General features: G+C 50.0%; 3 protein-coding genes across 6 annotated transcripts in view; 1 reads left to right on the top strand and 2 right to left on the bottom strand.

Annotated features, from left to right (window-relative positions):
- Positions 1–5,474: 5,474 nt before the first annotated feature.
- ATF6B (activating transcription factor 6 beta) lies at positions 5,475–15,097 on the bottom strand. Of its 4 annotated transcripts, none has more exons than XM_014840977.3 (18): positions 14,807–15,097; positions 14,362–14,441; positions 14,146–14,224; positions 13,807–13,898; positions 13,157–13,292; positions 10,486–10,571; positions 10,219–10,354; positions 10,015–10,146; positions 9,721–9,854; positions 8,878–9,063; positions 8,696–8,787; positions 8,060–8,239; positions 7,785–7,892; positions 7,519–7,600; positions 7,239–7,309; positions 6,909–7,020; positions 6,683–6,767; positions 5,475–6,164 (listed from the first exon to the last, which is right to left on the bottom strand). In XM_014840977.3, exons 1-18 carry the CDS (start codon positions 14,895–14,897, stop codon positions 5,935–5,937), a joined length of 2,112 nt encoding a protein of 703 aa, XP_014696463.1. In that variant the 5' UTR covers positions 14,898–15,097; the 3' UTR covers positions 5,475–5,934. The 4 variants fall into 4 exon arrangements, with proteins under 4 accessions (XP_014696463.1, XP_070371301.1, XP_014696464.1 ...); XM_070515200.1 differs by having other exon boundaries at positions 7,239–7,306; positions 14,816–14,973; XM_014840978.3 differs by having other exon boundaries at positions 14,816–14,972.
- A 378-nt stretch (positions 15,098–15,475) lies between these two features.
- On the bottom strand, positions 15,476–17,003 carry FKBPL (FKBP prolyl isomerase like). The gene is made up of 2 exons (XM_014840986.2): positions 16,866–17,003; positions 15,476–16,623 (listed from the first exon to the last, which is right to left on the bottom strand). The coding sequence occupies exon 2, from the start codon at positions 16,547–16,549 to the stop codon at positions 15,500–15,502; it is 1,050 nt and encodes a 349-aa protein (XP_014696472.1). The 5' UTR covers positions 16,550–16,623; positions 16,866–17,003; the 3' UTR covers positions 15,476–15,499.
- A 106-nt stretch (positions 17,004–17,109) lies between these two features.
- Positions 17,110–25,909, top strand: part of LOC106831016 (lysosomal thioesterase PPT2) — a 26,369-nt gene continuing 17,569 nt past the window's right edge. Inside the window, exon 1 of the mRNA XM_070515213.1 lies at positions 17,110–17,189. The gene's annotated coding sequence lies outside the window, so the exon portion shown is untranslated. The remainder of the gene's footprint in view (positions 17,190–25,909) is intronic.

Genomic DNA, 25,909 nt, shown 5'->3' with positions numbered 1-25,909 from the left:
AGGGCAGGTCCTCCCACCCCTCCCGCCCCTGCCAGGCCCTCCAACTTCATCACTGCCACCCCTCCCCTCCTCCCCGCTGTCACCCCAACCCCCTCCCTGTCTGGGATTCCCACAATGCCCTCATCCCGCCGCTACAGCCCTGGTCCTACCTCCTGCGTCCTTCCCCATCCCATCTTAACTCTTCCTCTCTGCCCTAGTTGCCCAACTTGACACCCGCTCCCTCGTGCCAGCCTTCCTTTCCCCACCATTTTACCACCTGTTGCTCCTCCTCTCTACCAACACCCTGCCCCATGACCCTCCTCCCTCCCCTGCACCTCCCCTCCCACCTCTTCCTAGCTGCCACAAGGCTCCAGCTTGGATCTCGCCCCATCCGTTCGTTGCTCAGCACCCACTCCTTCCCCCCACCAGTTCTCTCCTGGCAGTGCAGGGCAGGAAGCAGAGGTGGGGGGCGGGAGGAAACCTTCCTCTCAAACCTAAACCCCACTCCAGCGTGGGGCCTTCACTGGGACTCCTTGTCCCCACCCCTGCTCCTGTGCGGTCCCACTGCTCCCACCTGCACCCTGTCTCTTCCTCTCCTATTGTCTCTGCTCGCCCTGTCCCTGCACTGCCTCTCCCAATCTATTCTGCTCAGTCCACCTCCTGTTCTCAGCTCAGGATCACTGCCCCTTTTTCATTCTCCCACCTCAGCAAATTCCTAGAGAAATGGTAGATGAAGCTTGGGCAGTGGCTGGGCAAGGGCTCTGCTGAATAACAGGACATACAAGACTTGGGAAGGAAGTTGGGGTTCAGGGGAGACAAGGAAGGGAAGCCTGAAAGTTATGAGGGAGGTTTTAGGGATGGAGAAAGAGCTAGAGGCAGGAGGCAGACATGGGGGTGGGGACACGAAAGGTGGGGTGAAGTCGTGGAAAATGGAAGGAGGCTAATGTCTAGGTGCTGCAGGGGAGCAGGAGCAGAAGGGAGAGTTGGGGGCTGGAGGAAAAGGGCACTTTGATCTCGGGCAGAGATAGGAAGACTGACACCAGAGGGCAGGGTGGCAGACACACCCACGTAAGGCTGCTGGCTCTTTCTCTGGCCTCATTTACCCATGTGCTTGCTACCCTGATGAGGGGCTGAAAAGGAGACTTTTGCCACAGTGAAGTATCCAGGCTGAGGGAGACTCCACTCCAGGTTTCACACTGAGGATAGAGTTCTTGCTACCCCGCTAGAAACCTCACCACTGAGGAGTAGCATGTCCAAGTCACAGGTGATGGGTGAAAAGGACATGCAGGAGCCCTGGACAGGTATGTGCAGGACACGTATGTGCCGGATATGTATGTGCCTGAGTCTGCCATTTGGGTTGGGGCACAGATTTGTTGGTACCACAGGTCAGATCCCCTTGGTCTCAGGTGTGAGGTGTTCCTGGGTGAGGGCAGGCTGGCACAGCATGTGGCTATAGCAGATGCCCAGTTATTTCCCTGTGGCTGAGGGCAAAGGCTTGCCATGGGCTCTCGCGTGGGTGTCCCCGTGTGTGTCCGTGCGTCTGGGTGTGTGTGTGGCTGTTTTTTTCCTGGCTTTGATGGGGAGGATGAAGTCAGAATCTTGGATGGAGCTGGGCTCAGCTTCCTTCCTCTGCCTTGGCTGGAAGCCCCCAGAGCCTGGAATAGGTAACAGCTTCCACCAGATCTCTGGGTGGGGGTTGGGGGAAAGTAGACGAAAAAGTGAAGGAGGGTCTGAAACAGCATTACACGTGGAGAGTAAACTGCACAGCAGATGGATTTTCTCTGATACTCTCAGATTACAGCAATTCTGTCCCATGGTCAAATCCATTTTTTTTTTTTTTTGGTCCTATGCCTTATATCTTGGTTTTATTATTTAAGGAAGTATGGGCATCATAAGTACACTTGGCCCACAGTGGCCAGGAGACCCTGGAGAGAAGCAAGAGCTGGCAGGATGGCCCTGGGGTCTTTTGGAAGTCCACTGCTGGGAGACAGATGGGATGCTGGAGTCTCAGAGAAGAGTGTGGGATTCCAGACACTTACACACTTACAAGGCATTTAAAGAAGCTACTGGAAGCTTGACAGACAGAATTCTAGGTTCTGAGATAATCATTGTCTAAAATTTGATTCACCCCCTGTATTTTAGGCTCTTGGAACTCATGTCTTATTATGTTTGCATCTCATCAGAAAAGCACCAGGCCTTGCATAGAGCAGGTGCCTAATAAATGCTTGTCAATACTGAATTGTCAAAAGACTGGGAAAGGATGGGGAAAGAGTGTCTGGTAGGGAGCCCCAGGCATGAAGGCAGGGAATGGTCAGAGCCAGGGTCACCTTCACCAAGGTGTCCCGGGTGATGAGTAGAAAGGTCAGGGTGTTGTTGAGAACTATCCACATGCTCTGGCTGTTCTCTGAATCCTCAGTCCAGGTGTCTTCAGCTCTGGGCCTCTGTCCTTGAATGAACCTCCAAGCTCCTCCTGTTCTGACCTCGGCAGGATAAGGGATAAAAGATATAGCAAGGAAGGAAAGGGAGAGACAAAGAGAAGGGAAGGAAGGAAGACAAGGGTGAGGGCAATTAAGGGCAAGGAGCTGAAGGATAAAGAGAAGGAACGAGGAGAGGCCAGGGGCTGCGGTCCAAGGAGGCAGTCCCAGAGAGGGGAAGATAGAAAACAGTTGTACTGGGCTTCCGTTTACAAAGCACTTCCCTACACTGCAGGCATTTTATTAATCCCACTTTGTGGCTGAGGAAACGGAGGCTCATAGACGTTAAGTGACTTGTCCAAGGGACTTTGCTAGTGGTGGTGAAGGTGGGCCTCAGTCCAGGTTTTCTCATTCCAAAGCCTGTATTCTCCCCCTCCCCCAAGAAAAGCCCTGGAAACATTGAAGACTTAGGGCAGAAACCAGTGAAGGGGCTTCTGGAAGGACTTGTTTGAGAAGGAAAGGTAGATGATCTGCATTTTTGAAACTTCTTTCTGCATCCAGTTATTACGTAGATTCAGTTGGAAGAAACTGCCAAGTATAAGACAGGGGGTCAACATTCCATTATTGAGAATTGGGGGTGGGAGGTGTTGAGGAAGAAGAACATGGAGAGAAAAGACTGAGCCTGAGATGAAGGATGGGAGAGAACTAAGAAGCTAGGGCTGAAAAGGGGGCAAGAGAGCCACAGAAGGAAGGGTTTGGACCCTTCAAACTTCCTTTGCCTGGAGACATGGGTGTGGGGAGAAGGGAGGAGGGAGGACATTTCTATCTCGTGACAAAAGAAAGTCACACAATTGTTTTGTTCTCTGTTCTGGGGTGGGTGGGCGCCCGTATTTACCAGAGGGACTAAGGTCGCTGTGGCAACCACACATCTGGGCCCCGGAATCCAGATGTGCTGTATCCAGAAGCCATAGCAGAACGATGAGGCAAACATTAGGCTCCCCAGTCCTGGCCCCCATGGCTGGGAAGAGGACGTGAAGGGAGAAGGGGGAGGAAAGAGGAGGAGAGGGCTGAAGCGGGGGAGAAGAGAGGAAGTCATGGAAAGGGACAGAGAATGTGGACAAAGGAGTGCAAAGCGGAAGAGAGAGGGGTGGCCTGGAAAGAGAGGAGGTGAGCACAGGGTCAGCAGCAGGAAGAGAGAAGAAGCCTAAAAAAAGACAGTGAAGTGGAGGGGGGAAGAAGGGAAAAGTGTAAAAGAAGTGAGAAACAGAGATGAATAAAGAGAAAAGGGACAAAATAGGTGATGACTGTGGCCAAGAAGGCAGAAAAGCAACCTAGAGAAGAGAGAAGAGGGAGGGACACAGGGTTAGAGAGAAAAAGAGGAACAAAAGACGGGATCCTGAGCAAGAAAAGCAGCAGAGCAGAAAGACAAAGAGGGCCTGGGACAGGAAGGGCCAACCGGAGGTGCAGAAGTGATAGTGGCTGGCATGCTGAGGTGGCCTTGGATGGGGATGTGGCTGAGATCTACACGGCCTGTAGTGCAGCAGCCCAGAGACTGACCTGTCTCCACTCCCTCACCTGCCCCACCCCCATGGCACACCCACTAGCATGCCTCTCCTAATCCTTCCCACCACCCGACTCCCTCAGCCAAAAGTCTGGCTCTCAGTTCACACCAAAGCACCAGCTGTCCCTCGTCACTCAGCCAGAGGTGCTGCATGGCTCACTCCAGAGCCCCCAGTCTGAGGTGTCAGTACTTCAAGCACCTTCTTGAGCTGGGGTCAGGAAAGAGAAAGAGCAATGGGACAATAAAACCGTGATGGAGCCACAAAGGATACAAGCAAAATAGAAGAGGAGAAAAGGACAATGTAAATGGAGAAAGGAGCAAGGGATGAGAGAAAGGTGTGTCTACTATGGACCAGGCATTGTGAACATCATCTTTCATCCTCACATCAACCCTGAGAAGTAGGTAGGAGTATTCCATTTTACAGATGAGCAAACTAAGGCTCTGAGTGTTTAAATTACATACCAAGGACATCCACTAATAAAAGGCAGAGCAGGGAATCCAATTCAGGTAATCTGCCTCCACAATCCTTGTTCTTGCATTCACTGCCTGGAAAAGGCTGGATAAGGCTGGAGGGATCTTGAGACAGGAAGTGCTGGCAGAGAAGCCAGGTCTGCCCTCTGGAGGGAGGAGAGGCCTAGTTCCTGGGAGCCCTAGTTCCAGGTTGCCATAGTTACTCGGTCTGTTTTCACCCCAAACACAGTAATGGGGAGGGGGTAGCCTGGCTGGACACGTGAGGTTCTTCCCCCTCCTTCAGGCCTGGGCTTGTGGCCCAGGAGGCCCCTGTCCAGTCATCTGGGCATCGAGCCCAGGCCCAGCCCACACCCTCTAGCTGACCCAGGACACTCCTGCAGGGCTGGGCCTGAGGCACTGCTGGACAGGAGCTGCTGACGGAGATCCCCCCAGGTTGATGGCACTTGGCCCTACACCCTTTGTCCTGCTCCCCCTTCCTCCTAATTAGGAAGCACAGCCTTTTCTGCTGGACCCCTCTGTTCCTCTTCTTTCAACTGGACTCTCAAGTCTCAGGCCTCCAGTTTAGGGCTAAAAAGATGCTCCTCAACACAGCCCTTCCTTCCAAACACCGCCCCTTTCTCCACTGCGGCCCCTCCTTTCTGGGCTCACAGCCCTCTGGCTCCAGCTCTGTTGTTTGTTCAAGCTGCTCCTCCTGGAAAGTGAGGGGAGGGAGGGAGAACCTGCTAGAATGCAGGGGATCCAGGGAGGCTGCTCACCCTAAAGGGTGTGGGGCCCCCTGTCCTTCCTGTTTACTCAGACACATTCCAGGGATCTGTATTCTCCGGGCTGTCACGCCATGGGACACCCCTCCCCTATCCCCCTGCTAGACACAGACATAGCCTAGTGTTGCAGGGGCGGGTTAAAGGGGATGACATGAGGTCTGTGATCCCACACCCAACCCACCCCAGAGCCAGCTATGTCTTCAGTGCTTGGTTCTCTGATATACTGGCCCTATAGAAGCCACTTCCCCCAAATTCCCCATCATGAGCCAGGAAGGCAGTCACCATTCCTTCAACTCCCTCCAAGTTGTTTATTTAATAATAAAAAAGAAGATATGCATATACATAAACCTGATGTCCCTCCACCACCCCTCTTTTACTCCCAGCAACTAGCTCCAAAGTGTAAAAACGTCCCTTGTCCCGCCTGGGGACTAAATTCCCACCTCCACCCCCCAAACAGAGAAACAAAAGAACAAAGGGGGTGTAGGAGCCCACCCGCCCCAAGACTTAACCTCACTCAACACCCTCAGAGAAAGAAGTAGGGACTGGGGGTTCTGAGAGGAGCCCTGTATTCCAAAAAGAGGTGAGAAGAGGGGTGAATCCATCACCTCCAAATAAGTGCTTAACCCCCACACCATGTCTTTCTTTACCAAGTGCCCCAAGCCCGGGGATCAGGGAAATTAGAAACAGTCCCACTTGGTCACCCTTCCCCTCTGCCCGCCTAGTTCTAAGTCAGTGTGAGTCACAGAGGTCAGGGATGATTGAGGTAGAGGGGCCGATGGGTGGCCTGGTGGGCCTGGCCAGCTGCAGAAGCTGGCAAGGGGCCACCTGTGGCATTGCCTGGGGTCGAGGACGGCTGTTTTCGGAGCGAGGGGGGCACTGTGGAGGTCTTGATGTGAATCACCCTGGTGTCCATGACCTCACACTCGATCTGCATCATCTCCTCATAGTCCCCTGGGGCCCCCCGGCCTGACAGGGTCTCTGTGAGAAAAGGAGAGTTAAGGAAGAGGGGGGCAAACAGAGAGGAGGGGTTGGAGAAGTGGAGGTGAAGAGGGAGGAAAGGGCAATGGTGAGGAGGTGGATCCACAGTGGGGGTTAATCAAGAGGTCGGGATGGAGTTGGTGCAGGGAGAAGGACAGGGGTAGGAAAAGAACATGACATTGATGAGTGTGAGGTCACAGAGGAGAGGACATCAAGAGAAAAAAAGGAGGTGAGAGTCTGGCAAGTTCCCAGCCCACCGCCCTCTGCCCAGCACCTACCCAAACACCTTCACCGAAGGAGGACCCGCACCCTCATCTTCCTCTCATCAGTCTCCTGCATTTAGTTCTTCTCTCCACCCATTTCCTGCTTCTTCTCACCCATGCATCTAGCATCTCTCAGGAATGCCCCACTCCTCTCCCTGGTTCCCTCCTCAGCTCCTCCTGCTGGGTCTCCCTATCAGAACTTCCCCCTTGCTCAATTTCTGGATTCTTCCCCATGCCCGGCAGGGAAAGAATTACCGTTGGGCGCCATGGCAGGCATCACCAGGGACATCTTGGGCCGAGAGGTCTTGTTGTGGCTGATGGCTGGGAGCAGCAAGTGGTCCTGGGAAACAGAGGGGCCAGTCCAGGAGGATGGAGAAAAAGATGCTGGCAGGCTCTCTGGTCCTACTCTACAGCCTCAATTTCAAGACAGACTGCTGGGGAACCCAGGGTGACGGGGACAGGGCAGGGAGGAAGAACTCACCCTTCGGAAGGAGACAACATAAAATGTGTCTTCCCGTCGGTCAATTGCATCCAGGAACTCTGGCTGTGAACGGTCTGGGTGGCGATACAGCTGCAGCTGGCCCACAGAATCCCTAGACAGGTGGGGAAACGGGATTGGAAGGAACTAAGCCCAGCCCACTTCCCACTAGGGAAGCAGGGAGAGGATGAAAGAAAAAGAGACAGGAGACCCCAGGGGATGAGGGACGCATAATGCCATTGGTGGCACTGATGACAAGCACAGGACAGCTCCAGGGGTACAGCTCTCTAGAGTAGAAACTCACCTAATAAGTAAGCAGCCCCCCAGACTCACCTTTCTGGGGGCCCGGGGGGTTGGGTGGGGACTGCCTTAACTGGAGGCGACTTCTTCCGTAGCTGAGACTTCTGGAAGGAGAAGTATCTAAGGATTTGAAGAGGGTGAAGGGAAAAGGGAAAGAGACAGACAGCCCCTGGAAGCTGATGCCACCTCACACCCACCCTTCCACTTCCCAAACAACCCCTCAAACCTCCACAAGATGCTCACTAAAAGTCCCCAGGACATTTAGCCCTTGTCTTCAAGTGGCCTGCCTTGAACTAGCCCCACCCTCTCCTACCTGTTTCTCCTGGGCCCTCTGGGGGATCTTCCGCCGGCCTCTCTGGTGGCGCTGGACCCAGCCGCTCAGCTCGTCAGCAAGCCTGGGGAAGCAGAGGAGCGGTGACACCTCCGTGCCAGGCCAAGGCCCCCACTTTCCTTGCCCGCACACAGGAGGGAGAAGAGAGGGCAAGGAGAGTTGGTGCTTCAGCACACAAGGACAGCCAGGCCGGCCGTGGAGGGCCTCAGAATGACAGGGAAGATGCCTCAGCCGTGAATCCCTCACACCTCAGGGACTCGGTTCGGTTGAAGTGCCGGCAATCAGAGGAGAGGAAGAGCTGGTCCAGGTCTCTCAGCAGCAGCTCCTTGGCACCCCCAGGGAAGGCTGTCAGGTTCCTGGGTGAGGCAGGGAGAGGCCATGATCCAAGGCTGCCCAGCACGCCGCCATCAACAGAGACGGCAATGATGGCGAGAGAACAATCTGGCTCCCCTCAAAAAGAAAAGGTAACTTTGGGGAAGAAGACGCACTCAGCACGCCCAAAAGAGAGAGGCCCTCTCCTTACCTGAAGCTTGGCCTGCTTGCGGGGCTGGGCTGGGGCTCCTCATGGCTCTGAGTGGAGCCCTGGAGGGCCTCAACTCCATGAACCGGCTCTTGTGCTGAGAACTCCAGCAAGTGTCTCCGAGGTCGAGGCTCCTCTCCGTTCATCTGAGGAGACACGGGAGCCGAAGGAGGCTCACTGATGCTGCGGATAAGGAAGGACGGAGCATGAGGAAGAATTCCAGCTTTGTCTAGGGGCTAGCTAAGAGCAAGGGCTCTGCAGACGGCCTGCCCGGGTTCCAATCTGTTCTACAAGCCTGACTCTTCATCTGTAACATGGGAATGAGAACAGTGCCTACCTCATAGGGCCAGGAACCATGAGAAAAGGAGAGTGCTTAACCTAGAGCCTAGAACTCAGTAAGCACTCAATAATCAGTTACTATCTTATCAGTATTCTCACCACCATCTACCCCAGGACATACCAGTTAGGAGAGAAAGGATGGAACAAGAAGGGACTAGCTGGATACTCCATCGGTACTAAAGACACCAGAGCTCTCTGTGTGTAAGGGGAATGAAAGGGACTGTGCCAAAGCTGGCAATCAGGAGGATTCTGAGGGTAGGCTCCACCCAGAAGCTTCCAGGAAGGCAAGGAGGGTCTCACCTGACAGGCCCGAAGTTGAAGGCAATGAAGAGAAGGAAGACCATGATGCAGACCACCTTCCTGTTTCCAGACCCTAACTTGAGCTCGCTGTTCTACGATACAGAGGAAGAGACAAGAGAGAGGGTGAGTCATCCCAAGGAGCCTACATTCCTGCTGGTCTCCCAAGGACAGACCAGGCTTACCTCAGCCAGCAGGCCCTCCAGCCGCCGCCGGAGGGCAGCATTCTCCCGGCGGAGCTGTTGGTTGTCGGCCAGAACAGCCTGCAGTCGAGCCTCCAGCCCCTGCAGATACTCTTTCTTCTTCCTCCTGGACTGGCAGGCTGATTCCCGGTTCTTGATCATTCGCTGCTGCCGCTTCAGCAGCTTTGCCTAGGCACCCAGAGGGTCAAAAAGAGAAAGAAAGATGGGAAGGAGAGGGAAACCATGTCCCCCAACTCCAAGGACTGATTATCCAAAGCTAACATGGGCCATTCTCCTGCCTTCGTGACCTCTACCTACACAGCCAGAGAAGGGTTGTTCCTCTCTACTAAAACATTTCAGGGAAAGGGCCCTTCTCTCAACCACTCCCTGTCCCTGTTCCTCAGAGCTGAGAGAAGTGAGACTGTAGGAGGAACCATTTCTCCATCTTGGTTCCTTTCCTTGGTGGGTGGTCTTCCTTCTTCTCAATTCTCGTTTTTGGGCCCAAAGTTTAACCTTGCTATAATTAAAGAGCAGTTTTCCTCTAGGAAGCAGCCTCCCTCTTCCAACTACTACCAAAACTGTAACACAGTATGACTCCCCTGCCTTTGATTTACTGAGACCACCCCCATTTCTCCAATTATCTCAATGACAGCAATCCTAAAGATCATAAAACTACATGGAGTTTACATTCATATATAAACAGGGGTCCACTCTGACCTTCAGGATCATCTTATGTGTCTGCTTCCTCATTTTTTGCTCCCTCTTCATTCCACAGTTCTTTCCCAAGACAGATTCTCCTCTTCCCTGCCCATTACTAGCCCCACTCTTCCCCTCTCCAATACTTACATCCACTTCAGGTGGACAGGAGTTCCCAGGCATAGGAGCTGGAACAATGCTCTTCCTCTCAGGCCTTGGTGCAGGGGGTGCTGGGCCCTCAGGCTGGACTCGAATAGCACCTTGGATGAGGACAACTGGGGACACTGGGGCAAGTGAGCAGAAGAGGAGGTCAGAGAGCTGGAAGTCAGGTGGGGTCCTTGTGTCCATACCCACACCAGATCACCCAAGGGTTGGGAGCCTCAGTGGCTGTGAGCTCCCTGAGAAGGTCAATCCAGTCCATCTCCTTCTATCCTTCTTTAGTACCTGGGGGTGGCTGGACAAGGGGCTGCAAAAGGACAGTGGTGCTGGCAGGCACAGCTCTGGGTGGCATTGGGACAGTGGTTATCACCACGGGTTTGGGCTGCAGTGGTGGCTTCCGCGTGGGCAGGGCTTTGCCTGAAGGAAGGAAGGAATGTCAGGACTACTGGCCTCTTGCCAGGGACCCCAGGTGTCGGGAGGCCCTGTTACCTGAGGAGCCATCGGGGGACGGGCCCATGCTGATCTGGACAGCTCCAAGTGGGGGGCCTGGGACATCCCGCAGGAGATACCCTTGAGGGGACAGAGACTCTGTCTTCACTTCCAGTACCTCCTCTCCTATGAAAGCCTATAGGCGTTCCAGAAGATATGTGAGTTAGGAAGAGTGTGGAGGAGAAGGAAGAGAAAGCTCTCCTACCTCTGAGAGTCAGCAGGAACTCCCTGGAGTGGCTGCAGGGAGGATGGGAAGCTTATGCTCACCTGGTTGGGGGACTCTGCTGAGAGCAGGGAAGCCTCAGAGTTGATGGAAGAAGACGGAGAGACAGGCTCTATCTTGGTCTGGACATCTGTGGGGTGGTGGGATGAGACAAAGAGCTGGAGATCAGATCAACACTGAAGGAGAAGAGGGTTAAGATGGGGAAATGTGAGACATGGTCATTTTTCCTTGTACCTGAAGATAAAACTATTCTGACCCTAGGCAGGCAATCCAGAAGGAGGAGCCATGGGGCTGCCACTCTGCTGGCTCTCCTCCTACCTGTTTACCCAGTACGTCCTTTCTCCTTCAGTGGCTCCTTCATTTTTTTCACCACTGCTCAGTTTTCCTCAAGGATATCCTTGTCCTTCTGTATTCTCTCTTTCTTTCTCACAGACCTTATCCATTCACTTAGAGGAGGCCCAAGAAGGGGGAGTCTCCAGCATTCATATGGGCCCAAACTCCTATCTGGCTGGATGTTCACCACATCCTGGCCCAATGCTATCATGCATCTCCATGCTGACAACCGCCAAGCCTGCATCTCTACCCTTGATTGCTCCCCTGCATCCATACTACCCGTTTTGGTACTTAATTATACAATCGCCAATATTGCTATTTTAAAATTTCAAATCAATTTATGTTTTTGAATAGGTAATACACATATATGACACAAAATCCCAAAGGAACAAAGGAGAATTCAGTGAAAACTGAATCTCCTTCCCTTCCTTGTCCACCAGCCACCCAGATCCCCTCCTCAGGGGTGACCACTATTTGAGCTATTAACTGCGTGTTATAACCCTCATGAGACTCTCCAAAAGCAAGAGCTATGTCTTATGCTTCATGTCCATCAAAGCAATGGGTAAAGTACAGGCTCTCAAAAAGTACCTAAATAATAGGAGACAACCTGACTCCAGTAACACCCTCCTCTGCAAAGTCATTAACAATCTTTTTTCTGTTAAAGGCTTTTCAATCCTTATTTTATTTGTTCTCTTTGTAACTTTTAACAATGTGCTGGATATGATCTGTTTATCCCTCCAAATCCACTCTCCATCCTTCCTTGTCCGGCTCTGAGGCCAAGGAGGAAAACATGAATGGACTGCATCATCAGCCTCCCTTGCCCTCCAGCTTCTGATTGGAGTTCAATGAGACAGGCAGTGCCAGGAAACCGTGAAGGCACTTTGAAATCAACAATCAACACGTCCAACACTGACTTCACCATCCTCCCTAAGCAGAGGCCTCCTGCTGTTGCGGTCACTATCCAGTGAAAGGTACCACTGCCCACTGGATGGTTGCCCTGGCCAGAAACCCAGACATCCTCTTTGACTCCCACCTCTCTCCCATGCCCAGGAGGTCACTGCAACTCATCCATTCTACTTCATTCTTTCTGCCTTCTTCGTGGCATCCAAATATCTTACTTGATTAATTGCATGAGCCTCTTCCTTGATCCTCCTCTTCCTGCCTCTCTGCAACCCATTCTCTCTTCTGCCACCAGAGTCATCTTGCTAATCATATTGCTCTCCTACTTGATTCTTCAAAGGTTCCCGACTGCCCACAGGATAAAAGCTAAGAGTCCCTTAACAGGGTTCCCACCTGGCTCTGCAGCCTCTGCAACTCTGCCATTCCCCACTCCCTCCCCAACTCCACTCTGAAGAGATGCAGGTTTCTTACACACACATACTCCAGTTCTCACATTCTTCTTCTGGCTAATTTCTATGTGCCTCTCAAAACTTAGCTCAAGAAACCCTTCCTCTAGGAGCACATCCCCGATCCAGCCCCAACTGGGTGAGATGCCCCCTCTTAGGGGCTTTCATGGCACTTGCGTGATCTCTATCCTTGAATTACCACACCTGTATTGACTGGTACTTGTCTTTTTCCCCCACCACACTACAAGATTCTCAAGTCAGTGTGGTAGTCATGTCTTCTTCATCTCTGCGTCCCCAGCACCCTGTCTAGTATCTGGCATGGATTAGGTACTCAATAAATGTTTACTGAATAAACATATAAGAGTAAATAGGTGCCAGCCCAGTGGCACAGTGGTTAAGTTCGTGCACTCTGCTTTGGTGGCCTGGGGTTCGCTGGTTCAGATCCTGAGTGTGGACTTATCCACACTTATCAAGCCATGCTATGGCAGGCGTCCCACATATTAAAGTAGAGAAAAATGGGCACAGATGTTAGCTCAGGGCTGATCTCCCTCTCCCTCAGGAAAAGGACGAGGATTGGCAGTGGATGTCAGCTCAGGGCTAATCTTCCTCAAAAAAAAAAAAGGCAAATAAACTGAATAACAAAAAAAATAGCCCAAATCATGTTAATTGTAGAATCTAGTATTCAATTTTTCTGTATGCTTGAAAAATTTTATAATAAAACATTGGAGGGGAAGTAACATAAATAAATATGCCCTAAACTGTCCACAGTTTTTAAAAAATGCAAAGCAACAGGATACTAGGAAAAAGAAAGAAGAAAAGTCATTCTCATATCTTTAGTGCTGCCCTTGCTGTGGTTTCTTAAAATTCTCCCCACCCTCCTGGCCTCTCTCCTGGTTATCTGCCATTTCCCCTCCCCACCCTTTCTTCCCTGTCCTGCTCCCTACACGTCCCTCCCAACAACAATCTACACCCCCTCCCACACACACCTCCACACTCAATCTTGCTAAAGCCTGGGGCTGGTGCAGGCTGTTATTACCTGAGGGATCATCAGAGGTGGGGCCCACATTGATCTGGATGGTTTCAAATGGGGACGTTGGGTCATCTCCTAGGAGGCAGAGTGGAGGTGCCAAGGACTCTGTCTTCACAACGAGCACCTCCCCTACACCAGGACCCTAGGTGAGAGTAGGGGTGAAGCAGGAGGGAAGAAAGAAAATAAGCGAGGTGTTGAGAGTGAGAGCAAGAACAAAGTTTAAGAGCTTACAAACCACCTGTTATTAACATTCTGGTTTGAATGGTGCTGAGCATCTCCCTGAGCTGTCTCTGGCCCCTGTTCTGTCCTTCTGCTTTATTCCTGGGAAGGTCAATGAAGTCTCATGATTTCAAATATTGCCTTAGAGTGGACAACTTGGGCAAGAACAGTTCCAGAATTCTCAGCAGTTAACAACTCTCTTCTTCCCAGCTCCACCATGGCTGCCACATATCTCTGTACATTAAAAAGACTCCATCTGTACTTCTAGACAACCACAGTGGAGATGTGGAAAAGGAGGATATTAAAGAAAAGGCAGAGGCAGGGAAGACTTCACCCCCATGACTCATAGCACACAAATCATTTCCTTAGCACCTATGGGTGAAAGGGATGGAGCAGAGGCCGTGCCACAGAGAGCAGGAGGGAGATGGGTCTCTCACCTGGCTGGAGGGCTCCGTAGAAAGACGCGATGATTCAGAGGTGAAGGAGGAGGAAGAGCAGGGGGAAGATGGCTCAGACTTCACCTGAAGATCTGGAGGAAACGGGGTTAGAAAGTAACCAATAAGCAGAGCCTGAGAAGAGCCCCAGAAGTGTCCATGGATGTGGGGACCCCTCACTGGGCCAAGGGGGAAGGAACACGTGAGAAATTAAAAGAGAGAGGAGTGCACAGGCACTCATGTAGAGGAGGCGTAAGGATACAGGAAATTAGGCAGTTTCTGGAAAACAGTGGGAAGATGAGAGTTTCTGGAAGGATTAGGGAATCAGAAAGGATTTCTTACCTGCGAAGATAGGCACGGAGTCCCAGGGGGGTTCCGGGGGGCTGACATCCATTCCCACGTCCAGGGAGCTGCTGCCAAACTGAATAAGGGAGTATATTAGACGGCAGGAGTGTAAGGAAGGGACGGCTCCAGATGAGCTCTGGCCTGGGAAGGACTCCTGGTTCTGAGACCACTCTCGCCCACCAAGAGTTAGAGACAAGGCTGGGGGAGCAATACCGGGACATCCTGCTCCGGGCAACGGAAGAGCTGCGTCTGTTCCTCGGCCACTTCATCCAGACCAGTGTACAAGGTGCTATCTACAAGAGGTGCGGAGTGTCAGGGAGGTGGTCCGGTGGCCCGGCCTACAGTTCCACACAGAACCCTCGCCCCATCCCTCATTGGCTTGGCTCGGCCAGACCCACCGCCCGCCCACTTGAAAAGTGATCCAGCCAAAGAACTTCAGCCCCTCCCTCCCCGACCCCGGAACAACTCGACATTTCCGCGGAGCGGAGGTCTTCCCCAACTCCCGCATCCCCCGAATACACAGCGAGCCTCCCTGCTCCGCCCTCCTTCGGATGGTGGGTTCCGTATTTGCCCAGCCTTCCTCTTTGGGCTCCGCTTCCTTCCCACGTGCCTCAGGGGCACAGTATGCCACAGCCCTCTCCCCTCCCCGAGGCCTCACTCCGCAGACCCCAGTCCTCCGGGCTCAGCAAGTTGTCGGTGAAAAAACGGGTCGGGTCCGCAATCTCGCTGAGGAGCATCAGCTCCGCCATCTTTTCCCCCCCGCCCCCCAACCCTGAGACGGTTTCCGAGGCCCGCCTCTCCGCATCATCAACTAATCAGTTGACTCTTAAAAAAAAAAAAAAAAAAAAAAAAAGGGGGGGGTCGTCCCGGAAGTTCTATCAACCAGTAAGAGGCCTGGGGGATGAGCACATGAATCAATAGAAGAGGTGGCTGTAGAGGCCGGGCCAATGGGAGCACAGCGGAAGAAGACGGCGCTTTCAAAGTACCCGGGTGTGAAGCCTGCGCATGCGCCAAACAGGACCAAGCGAGAACGAGCCTGGGAAACGTAGTTCTCAGGATTTAAAGGTCCGCCACCCTCCTCTTCAAAACCAGTTCTAAATTTTTAAGTTTGGACGGCTTCTGTTCATCTTCGGAGATGGATAAGCCCCCCAAAACGTACCACACGTGACCATATGGCTTTTTAATGGTAAAAAAAGGGAAAGAGGCGCACTGAGACCATTGTTAGCTCCCCTAGGAAGGCAAAAGCTGGGACTGGGATACGGGCTGAAACCCTCCCTGTAGGGCCCCCCCAAATCTCACAGCATAGACCACAATTCACAGGTTCCTGTCTTTTTTAAGGTTTAACTTTTAATCAGCCGAACATCTTGCGCAGACCCTGAGCCAGCCCTGCATCCTGTTTCTTCCCCTGAATGATCACCTTTCCTAACTCCTCCTGGGCTGCCCGGTTTTTTGGGTCTACGGCCAGCACTCTCCTAAGGTCAGCAGTTGCTTTTTCCAGGTTCCCAAGGGCAGCCTGGGCAACTCCCCTTCGGTACAAGGCCTTTAAATGGCCAGGCTCCCGCTCCAGCACCCGGTCACAGCTCTGGGCTGCCAAGTGGGGCTGGCCTAGCAGCAACTGACAGGCAGCCAGGTTGGCATGAAGGACAGTTCGTTCTGGAGAGCCAGGCGGGGGTAAAGTCAGCAGCAGCCGAAGAGCCCGTCCATAGCATCGGGCAGCCCCTTCAGGGTTCCCAGCTCGAAACAATTCTGTGCCCCTTGCACGTTCTTCCCTGGCCAGGGCCTCTTTCTCGCTGGCCTCCAGCTCCCAGGAGTCTCGGCCCTGAGTGAAGGAGGCCAGTGTGAGCCTGACAAGAGGTCCAGAGTGTCCAGGGAGCTGAACCTCTGCCTCTTCGCCTTGACACATGGACTCCAAGCATTTCTCTACGAGCTCCCCCCAAGTTTCCTCCCTCCATGAGCCTAACCCCATAGTTAGCTCTGTCCAGCCCTCTGACAGCCCGGAGCCAAAAGGAAACCCAAAAGCCAGTACCCGGCAGCGGGAGCCCAGCTTGGGTTTGTCCAAGCCATGGCCACGGATTATGATCTTCTTGACAAAGCTCCCATCCGGACAGTACCAGAGATCAGAAGCTTGATGGGGCTCTGGCATCTCACTGGCTGATCCATGAGACTCATCAGAATCTCCTTCAAGTCTAGAGGCTAGTTTTTCAGTTCCTTGAGGATTCTCTAGAATTTGGCTGGCTGGATCTGGGCTCACTGTCAGTTCAAGGATTTCAGTGGGATAGTCTTGGGGCTGCTGCCTAATCTGAGTAATGGAATCAAAGTTCTCCCGGGAGTTCTTTTCCCATTGTTCTTGCTGTTGAGAGGTGTCCTTCTCTCCCACTGGACTGACTGGTAGCGTCTCCATATGGCTGCCTGTTCTCTTCCACCGTGGGTGAACAGTTTTGGTAGGAAAGGGATGGACCAGGTTCAGGTCAGCACCTGAAAAGAAAATAAAAACAATGCTAATGGCAGGAATCTTATTTAGACTCCTTTCTCGTCCTTTCCCGTCTTTCTGGGACCCGGGTCCCTGGTCCTCAAAATCCTCATTTTTTCCCCCTACAAAAATCTCTGTCCAACTCGAGCCGTTCCACCCAGAACTCATCCAGAACTATAAATTCCACAATTCTCTGCGGTTCGGGTAGCAGCCCCAACTACGGACACCCGAGCGAGTCAAAAAATACCTGGCGGCCGAAGGGCCTAGCCTGGTGGCAACAGCCGGACCATCCGAATCACCTCTCTTTCCGAAGCTAAATGCTTAGTGAGTACTGTCCTCGGAGTCCTGCTCCAGGCGGAGAGGACGGCCGAGGGGCCGGTGCAGCTGGGCAGAGACACTGACAGCTAACCCTGGAGCCCGCGAGGCAGCGAAGTTAGTCAAATTCCTCATAGCCAATCGAGAGGAGGGAGGTGTCTGGTTACCCCGCCTTTTGGACGTGACGTCATTTCCCGCCGCAACCGGGAGGCCCCAGGCCGTAGCAACCGAGCTAGGCCCAATCGAACCGAACTAGGTGAGGTCGCGCCGGCCGGGTTATTGAGAGTCAAAAAGTCTGGAGGAGCCCCGGAGTGGGAGATTGGAGCGAATAGGGGTAGAGTGGGGGCTCGCGGTGAATGATAGCGGCAGCGGACCCTCAGGCCCACTTGTACTATTCTTCTATCTCTATGTTCCGGGCTCCCAGCAGAGTCAACCTGTCTGCTCCTCCGCCCATTCAATCCAGGGTGCTCCAAGGTAACCCCCAGGCCTCTTTCTCCCCAGCGGGTTCTGTTCCCTTAGGGGACCACTTGAGGCTTCTCCTTATCTTTCCCCTCATATTCGACATTGCTTTTCAAGCCCTTCTTCCTCAAGAAATCTTGGTGCTTTTCAAACGTTGATGTGCATACATGTCACCTGGGGACCTTGTTAAATTGCAGGTTCTGATTTAGGAAGTCTGGGATGAGGCGTATGATTCTGCATTTCTTTCTTTTTTTCTTTTTCTTTTTTTTGCGAGGAAGGCTGGCCCCCAGCTAACATCTGGTGCCATTCTTCTTCTTTTTGCTTGAGGAAGACTGTCGCTGAGCTAACATCTGTGCCAGTCTTCCTGTATTTTGCATGTGGGATGCCACCACAGCATGGCTTGATGACCGGTGTGTAGGTCTGCACGCGGGATCCGGACCTGTGAACCCAGGCCGCCAAAGTGGAGCATGCAGACTTAACCATTACACCACCAGGCCAGCCCAGATTCTGCATTTCTAACAAGCTTTTGGATGATGATCCTCCTGGCCCATGGACCACACTTTAAATAGCATGATTCTGAATAACCTCATCCCATTCTCTTCACCTCTTTATCTGTGGCCTTTCGGTTTATCCTATATTTTGCATATATAACTGGTATAACCTGCTCCACTGGGTGTATCAGTGGAAAACTGGTCCTCCTCCTAATAAAAGATGTAGGTCCCTTTTGTGATTCAGCCTTGTTTGTCCAGCTCCCTGCACAGGCTGGGCCACCATGCCTCTTCAGGACAGGAGAATCCCGCTCTCATTACCTCACTTTGACTCCTTCTTCAGTTTTCTCTCCAACACCCTGCCATTGTGCTCCAGAAAACAAGAACCATGCCAGGACAGCCAGGAGAGGAGGGAGTTTCATCATTAGCCACAGACTTGTGTCAAGACCGTCCTCTCCCTGTTTTGTGTTGAGCCTCAGATTACTAACCCAGACTTTTTTCTTAAGTTTTATTTCTGGGTTCTGTGCCAAAGTAACCTTAGTTTAGTGCCAACCCCTGCCCCTATGGCTAGATACTCTGATTCTTGGAATCCCTGGGCTCTTATTGAAAATGAATCCACGTTTTCTCCCTCCCTCTGCCGCTTTCCATTTCAGAGATTTCTGGGAAAGGCAAGAAGTCTAGAGTTAGTCACAAAAAGTTTGATTACACCTAATCCTTGGACAAAGATTGCTAATTAGTATTATGTATGTCTTAATTGAAAGGGCGGCTCCAATGATCCTTTGGAGACCAGCTTCTCTCAATTAAAAGAAACTGTACTCTGCTACAAATGTATTGCTTTGTAATGTTCTCTTATTGTTTTGTGTGTGTACGTTTTGCTTCCAATAGACTCCACAGAGCAAGGAACTTGTCTCTCTTTCTTTTGTGTTTCATCTCCTTTTCCATTCATTCATTCAGCAAGTATCTATTGAGCACCTGATGTGTTCCAGGTACATGCTAGGAACTGGGGATACATGGATGAATGAGACACACACAGTCCCTGCTCTCATGGAACTTATAGTCTGGCCAAGGAGAATAAGTCATTACAGTAATGAAAAGAAGTGTGAGATGCTATGAGAGTGAATGAGGGATGAGGGAATATTCCTTGAGGATGAGACGTTTTTGCTGCCATTTAAAGAACAGGTTAGAACTGAACCTCAGAGAACAGACCAATAGACCCCATACTGAGAAGCTTAATCAAATGATCAACTTTGTCTCTTTAGGTGATCTCTTGCCACCATTGTGACTGTAAAAACAAATACAAACATAGACACTGAAACCCCTAAAAGAAAGTAACCCAAATCATCCAGAATGAAAATATTTTTATTTTTTGAAAGATGACCCATTGAAATGAAAACACAAAGTTTTATAAGAGGACTCGAAAGTCCCCAGAGAAGACGTTCATGGATCTCAGCTTGAGAAACACAAGTCGAGGAAGGGGCCAATATGTGAAGACTCAGAAATGGGAATGAGCATAGGCTCTCCCCCAAAGTGTGAATGTTGACTGACTCACACTGCTTGGTCTTTCCCAGTTTCCTATCCATTGAGTCTCAGCTCTCTGGGGATAGTCACCAAGGAATCAGGAAGAAGGAGGGAAACAAGCCAGAAGGATTATATCCCCAGACCTGGCTAGAGAACATGGGATCTCAGAGGGTCTGGCCATGTTTGGCTACTCACCTTGCCCTAGCACACAAGGGCATTGTTTTGCCTCCATTAAAGACCTAACCTGATAGCAGAACCCAAGGAGAGGGTCAGGAGCTGGTGTGAGCTAGCGCTTTATTCTATGTTGTCTCCACACACACACAGAGCATATGATACTTGCCCTCTAAATGGGTGAACTAATATTCTCTTCCTGTTCATTCAATAATCCTGAGTACTCAGAATTCACGATGAAACATGGAGATAAATACAGCAATCCCCATCAGTAGTCTAATAAGGGTAAAGAATCGTAGTTAACAAAAGCTCCAGATGCAAGGGCAAAAGCGATAAGTGGCAGGGAAGTTATTACCAGCTAGGGGTAATCTGAAAAAGAGTGCAGTGTGTTGAGCACTGGAGGGTGGCCATAATTTTGATATGCAGAGATTGAAGGGAGTTATTGCAAGTGGAGGAAGCAGCACAAGGCAGGAGTGATAAGGAAAGGAAAGCCACTTTATACCCAGTATTATTCATCTCCAGCTTGTCAATCTCTGCTTTTCCAGAGTATTCCAATACCCATTTGTGCTGCCCTGTCACCAGGCATCAAGCTGGCTGGAAGTTTTTACACCCGCACATTCTCCCGCATTCCATACTCACTACATGGAACCATATGCTGTACTTACTCTCTGCCATTTGCCATCAGCATGGGAGACAAAAATTCTAGCTTTCCAAAGGCTAAATAAATTTCCCCTTCTGTTTAGCTTTGGTGGTTTCTGTGGTTTTTAGTTCTGCTGAAATTTATGTCAAAATTGTTCCTTCCTCCTCTTTGCTCCCAAAGCATTTTCCTCATGCTTTCCTTGTAGGCAGGGTTTTCAGGCAAGATGAAGCAGTGAAAGGCAGCCAATATTTCCAGTGAAATATTTAATGATAAGAGCTGCTCGTTACTGAGCCCTAGCCATGCATTATGACCACAATACCAGGCATTGTGCTAAGAACTCATGTAGATTTCCTCATTTTCTCCTCACACAACTCCATGAGTTACTTATTTAGCCATTCAACAAATCTTTATTGAGAGTTTCCTGTGTGCCAATCACTGTCCTAGGTTCTGGGAATAAGGCAGTGGAAAAAAAGACCTGGATCTCTTGTAGCTTATATTCAAGTAAAGATAATCGGCAGTAAAAATCAATCAATAAAATATGTCAATTTTGTACAACAAGGTGGTATTGGATAAATAAGTATATCAAAAAGGAGAAAAATATGTCAGGCAGTAACGAGTGCTATGAACACAAAGAAGCAGGGTAAGGAAATGGATAGAAAATGCCCCTGGTATGTGCGGTTCTGTTTTTAATTGAGTGATGAGGGAAAGCCTCCTTGTGAAGGTGACATTTGCACAAAGACATAAATGATGTAGGGGAGCAGGCACGCAGTATCTGAAGGAAGCGTGTCCAGGAAGAGGAAGACAAGTGCCGAAGCCCTGAGGCAGGAAGGAGTTGGATTTTTGTGCTAAATTCATTGTACCTAGAAGAACAGAAAGGGAGCCAGTGCAGGTGGAGCAGAGTAAGCAAAAGAAAGGGTGGGAGGGGATGAAGTCAGAGAGGTGGGGAGGAACAAGGCCAGAGAGGCTTTCTGGGCCAAGGTAAGGGTTTTGTTCTGAGTGTGATGGGGAGCCATTAGAGGGTTTGAGTAAGGTGACTGATATCATCTGATAATTTAAAAGATCACTCTGGTTTCTGCATGGTCTGGTTTTCTGAAAGCAGAAAATCCAATTAAGAGGCTAGCCAAGGGACAAGGGTAGCAAGGGAGCTCGGATTAGGGTAGAGGTGAAGACCAAGGGTAGAGTCTGGAGGCCCTCTAATATTTAGGAGTCTGGAAGAGGAGTAGGAGCTGTCAATGAAGACTGAGAAGGAGCAGGAAATAAGGACCTAGCAAATGCTTTCTTTAGTTGGATCCGGAAAGAGTATTTGAAGTGAGGAAAGAATTTGAAGGAGGAGGGAGGGATAACTGTGTCAAATGTTGCTGATGGGTCGAGACCAGGGTTTCTCAACCTTGACACAAATTACATTTAATTACAACATAGTTAAATGAACATCACACAGCTTAAGAAACAACATCTTCCTGCCATTGTGGAAACTCCTCCTGTGTCCCTCTCCCATCAGATTTCCCCTTCTGTCTTGGGGTAACCACTATTCTGAATGTTGTACTTTTACCACATAGGGGAGTAGCAAATTAGTTTTTTTCTTCTTCTCCTTCTCAAAGAGGAGCTATGTTATTATAGCATGTTTGTATGATGATGGGAATGTTTCAGTAAAGAGGGGAAAATTGATTATGTGGGAGAGAAGGGGATGATTTCAAAAGCACCATTTTTGAGCAGGTGAGAAGGGATGGGATCCCACTATAGAGATGGGATGGGGGCTGGGAGCAGGTCAGCTTCTCTCCAGTAACAAGGGGAAGACATTGAATAGGATAGAGATGCAGGTAGCCTGGTAGATTTGGGGGTGGGACCATGAGGAAGTTTCTATGTTCTCACCGAAATAGGAAGAAAGGTCATCATCTTCTGAAATTGTGGTCTCAGAATTGGGGAATGTGAACCAACTGGGGAAATGTGGGCTTGCAGGCCATGCTGAGGGCCCACAGGAAGTGAAACCAGTTTGTATGACTGTGTATTTTTCCCTAGACATATTCAGCTGTTGGGTGCATGTGTGGATTTATCCAGGGATAAAATGTGTCTGAGGGAGAGGGGCCAAGAATACAAGGCTGAGAGGCAATTATGGCATTGAACTTGCGATCTACACTAGGTAATGAGGGAAGTGAAAAATTGAGGGGTTCAAATAACAAAGAGGAATGAGAAAGTCAATGGATGGAAGGTCCAGGTGGAGCTTAAGAATTTTTGGAATGGGGATGCTAGGTGAAGGGGGGGGGTGATATGAAAAGACTGAAGAAGTGTTGGAGGGGCAACAGTTATTGTCTGTAAGCAAACTGAAGAAAGGACACAGGGAGAGAGTGGCTGAGGAGGGAGAAAACATGTTACAAGTAAGGAAGGCACGGAACTGACCAGGGTGCTGGATGGTTATCTATACAGATATTGAAGCCATCAAAAATAATGAAATGATAGAGGTGGTGGTTAGCCAGGTGCTGAATCTTCAAGGAGCGGGGAGTGATGGCCCAGAATTGAATCATAGGGGAATCAGAGCTCCCAAGTAGATGTTAGAGGGGCAGAGCCTCTCCTGAAGGATGGAATCTCTGTCGATAGGGATGCAAGAACGAAGGGCATCTTGTTTGGAGGGAGTTGAGGTAAGGTGGGAGGAGAATTAAATTGGAATATGCCTCCTGAGGAAGGAGTCTGGGTGAAGAGGTCTGGGAGAAGTCATTTTCGTTCACTTCTTCCTCTGCCTAATTCCTTTCAATTCAATTGAGTTCAAAGATTGGTAGAAGAGGTTTTTTTTCTGAAGAGGATCTGAAAATCAGAGATAAGCCAGATTTGGCTCCTGCTTTCAAATAGCTCACAAGGTAAGGTGAGTACATCAAGATCTCAGGTGGGAAGAGATGGGAAAAAATGCAGACGATGTGAACAAGGAGTAGGTTTTAGACCCAGATATCTTCCTCCTAAAGAAAGTTGCTCTGTGTGAAGCCACAATTTCTGGCATCTCCCATCCCCCTTGGTGGTCACTAAAGTGCCTCCAAGCCTGTAATTCCCAATCTTGGCTGCCCTTTAGAACGATCTGGGGATGTCTTAAAAAATATTGGTACCTGAGTCCCACCCGCAGAGATTATAATTTAATTGGTCTAGGATTCGACCTGAGCTTTGGGATTTTTAAATGCTCCCAGATGACTCTCATGTGTAGCCAGGGATGAGAATCATTGCTCCAAGCAACGCCTGCAGGTCTATTTAGAAACCCACTGTTTTAATTCAACCTGTAGGAGAGAGAGATCCCTTCTTGCTGGAGTGAGGGGGTGAACTGATCTGGGCCTTGAAGGATAGATAAATTTTGACCAAGTGGAAAAGCAGATGTGAAGGAGGAAAGAAAGTTATGAGCAAAAGCTTAGATGTGGTCTGAAACACAGGACAAGCGGCAATTTGGTTTATAATAGGCAGAGATTGGAGAAAAAGGTCTGCGATTTGAGAACAGCTGGGCAAAGACAGGAGGTGGGAATGATGAGTAATTCAGTTTGGTTGGAGATTAGGTTGAAGAGAGAAAGCTGGATGATTTTAAATTGTAGAAGGGGTTGAAGGCCAGATTAAAATTCTGAAACTAGGGGCTGGCTCTGTGGCCGAGTGGTTAAGTTCGCGCGCTTTGCTGTAGCGGCCCAGGGTTCGGATCCTGGGCGTGGACATGGCACCAATCATCAGGTCACATTGAGGTGGCGTCCCACATCCCACAACTAGAAGGACCTGCAACTAAAAATATACAACTACGTACAGGGTGGGTATGGGAAGATAAAGCAGAAAAGAAAAAGAAAAGATTGGCAACAGTTGTTAGCTCAGGTGCCAATCTTTTCTTAAAAAAAATTTTGTAAATAATTCAGTAAGCAACAGGGAATCTTGAAGGGCTTTTGAGCAGTGGAGTTACATGAAGTGTATTTAGGAAGGATAACCTGACTTGGAGTGGGGAGAGGTGGGAAGTAGGAAGACCTGTTAGGGGAGCTGTTGCAATAATTCTAGATGAGGTCATTTTTCTGGCAAGGGCTGGGGAAAAGTTACACATTCAAAAGATATTGTAATAGTGGAATTGACTCTGCTTGACAGCACACCAAAAGTAAAGGCAGGAGGGAGAGGGAAGAGGCATCACATTTTCAGATAAGGGTGCTGGGAAAATGTTGCCATTAACAGAGATAGGGAAGCAGGTTTTTGGTGGCATGTCATCAATTTGGTTTGGAACATGCTGAGTCGAGAGGACCATGTGGCTGTGTTCCACAGACATCAGAAGAATGTCTGCATATAAATACATTGGTTGGAGAATGTCTTAGTCAACTTGGACTGCTGCAACAGAGTACCATAAACTAGTGGCATATAAAGAACAGATATTTTTTTCTGGAGGAAATATTCTTTTTTGAGGAAACATTTTTTTTTTTTGAGTTCATAATAGTTTATATCATTGTGAAATTTCAGTTGTACATTATTTCTTGCCTGTCACCACATAGGTGTTTCCCTTCACCCCCTGTGCCCACCTCCCACCCCCCTTCCCCTGGTAACCACCGAACTGTTTTCTTTGTCCATGTGCTTGTTTATATTCCACATATGAGTGAAATTAAACAAGAGATATTTATTTCTCACAGTTATGGAGGCTGAGAAGTCCATGATCAAAGCGCTGGCAGATTCAGTGTCCGGTGAGAGCCACTTCTGGTTCATAGGCAGTCATCATCTAGCTATGTCCTCACATGGTGGAAGGAGCAAGGGAGCTCTCTGGGGGTGTCTTTTATAAGGGCACTAACCCCATTAATGAGTGGATGAATGACATACTTACCTCCCAAAGGCTGCACCATCACACTGGGGATTAGGTTTCAACACACGACTTTGGGGGAAACACAAACATCCAATCTATAGCAGAGAAGCATTTGGTTAGAAATGATGTCTGAGTTTGGAGTAGATGAGATTTTCAAGGGGAAGCCTCAGAGAAGGAAAAAATCCAGAGATAGACACATAAGGGAAGAGTGAAAACAAGGAGGAGAGAGGGAAGGCAGGATGATTGGAGGTGTGTGTAGAGGGAGACGGGGAGGAGATAATATGTCCCTGAACCTGAGGGAGTGGGGAATCCAGGGTCGAGGGACAGACATGGGAGTGTTGGGAGAGGCAGAGTACTGTGAAAATGCCTTTGATTTTGGCTCCTGGTAATTTCTGGTCATGGTTACTATTTGAGAGAGCAGTTTCAGTAGAGTAGGGAATGGAAGCGTATTTCAAAGGGTTGAGAAACAGTGGGTATGAAAAGAAGACACAGACACATCTCTGACAACAATACTCCCTATTTAAGGGGGAAAAAAGTGAGTAGGTGGTGAGGAAGTGGGAGCTGCAAATGTGAGTTCTTTTTTCAACAAGTCTGGTGAGGAAGGCACATTAAGCCTGAACAGTCAGAAGGAGAACACTTGATTTCCATAGCCCATCCCATCCTCATCCCATGTCTCCTACCTCAGTGCATGACTTTCCTTCTAGATTATCAACTCCATTGAGATTCAGTGTTCACGTCTGCTGTCTGGAAAGATCTCTCACTAGCTTCCTGCACGGTGTCTGCATGTTGTATGAATGGACAAATTCAGGACAGGACCCTGTCCTGCAGGTGTACAAAACTGAAGATACCAACTCCACTGCTGTGCCACTCCCGCCACCTCCTTAAGAGGCCTCCCAGTTGACCTCAGGGTAGGAGAG

This window comes from Equus asinus, chromosome 8 (genome assembly GCF_041296235.1).
Source record: "Equus asinus isolate D_3611 breed Donkey chromosome 8, EquAss-T2T_v2, whole genome shotgun sequence".
In the NCBI taxonomy this organism is placed as follows: Eukaryota; Metazoa; Chordata; class Mammalia; order Perissodactyla; family Equidae; genus Equus; species Equus asinus.
This window is presented reverse-complemented; position numbering and strand designations above follow the sequence as displayed.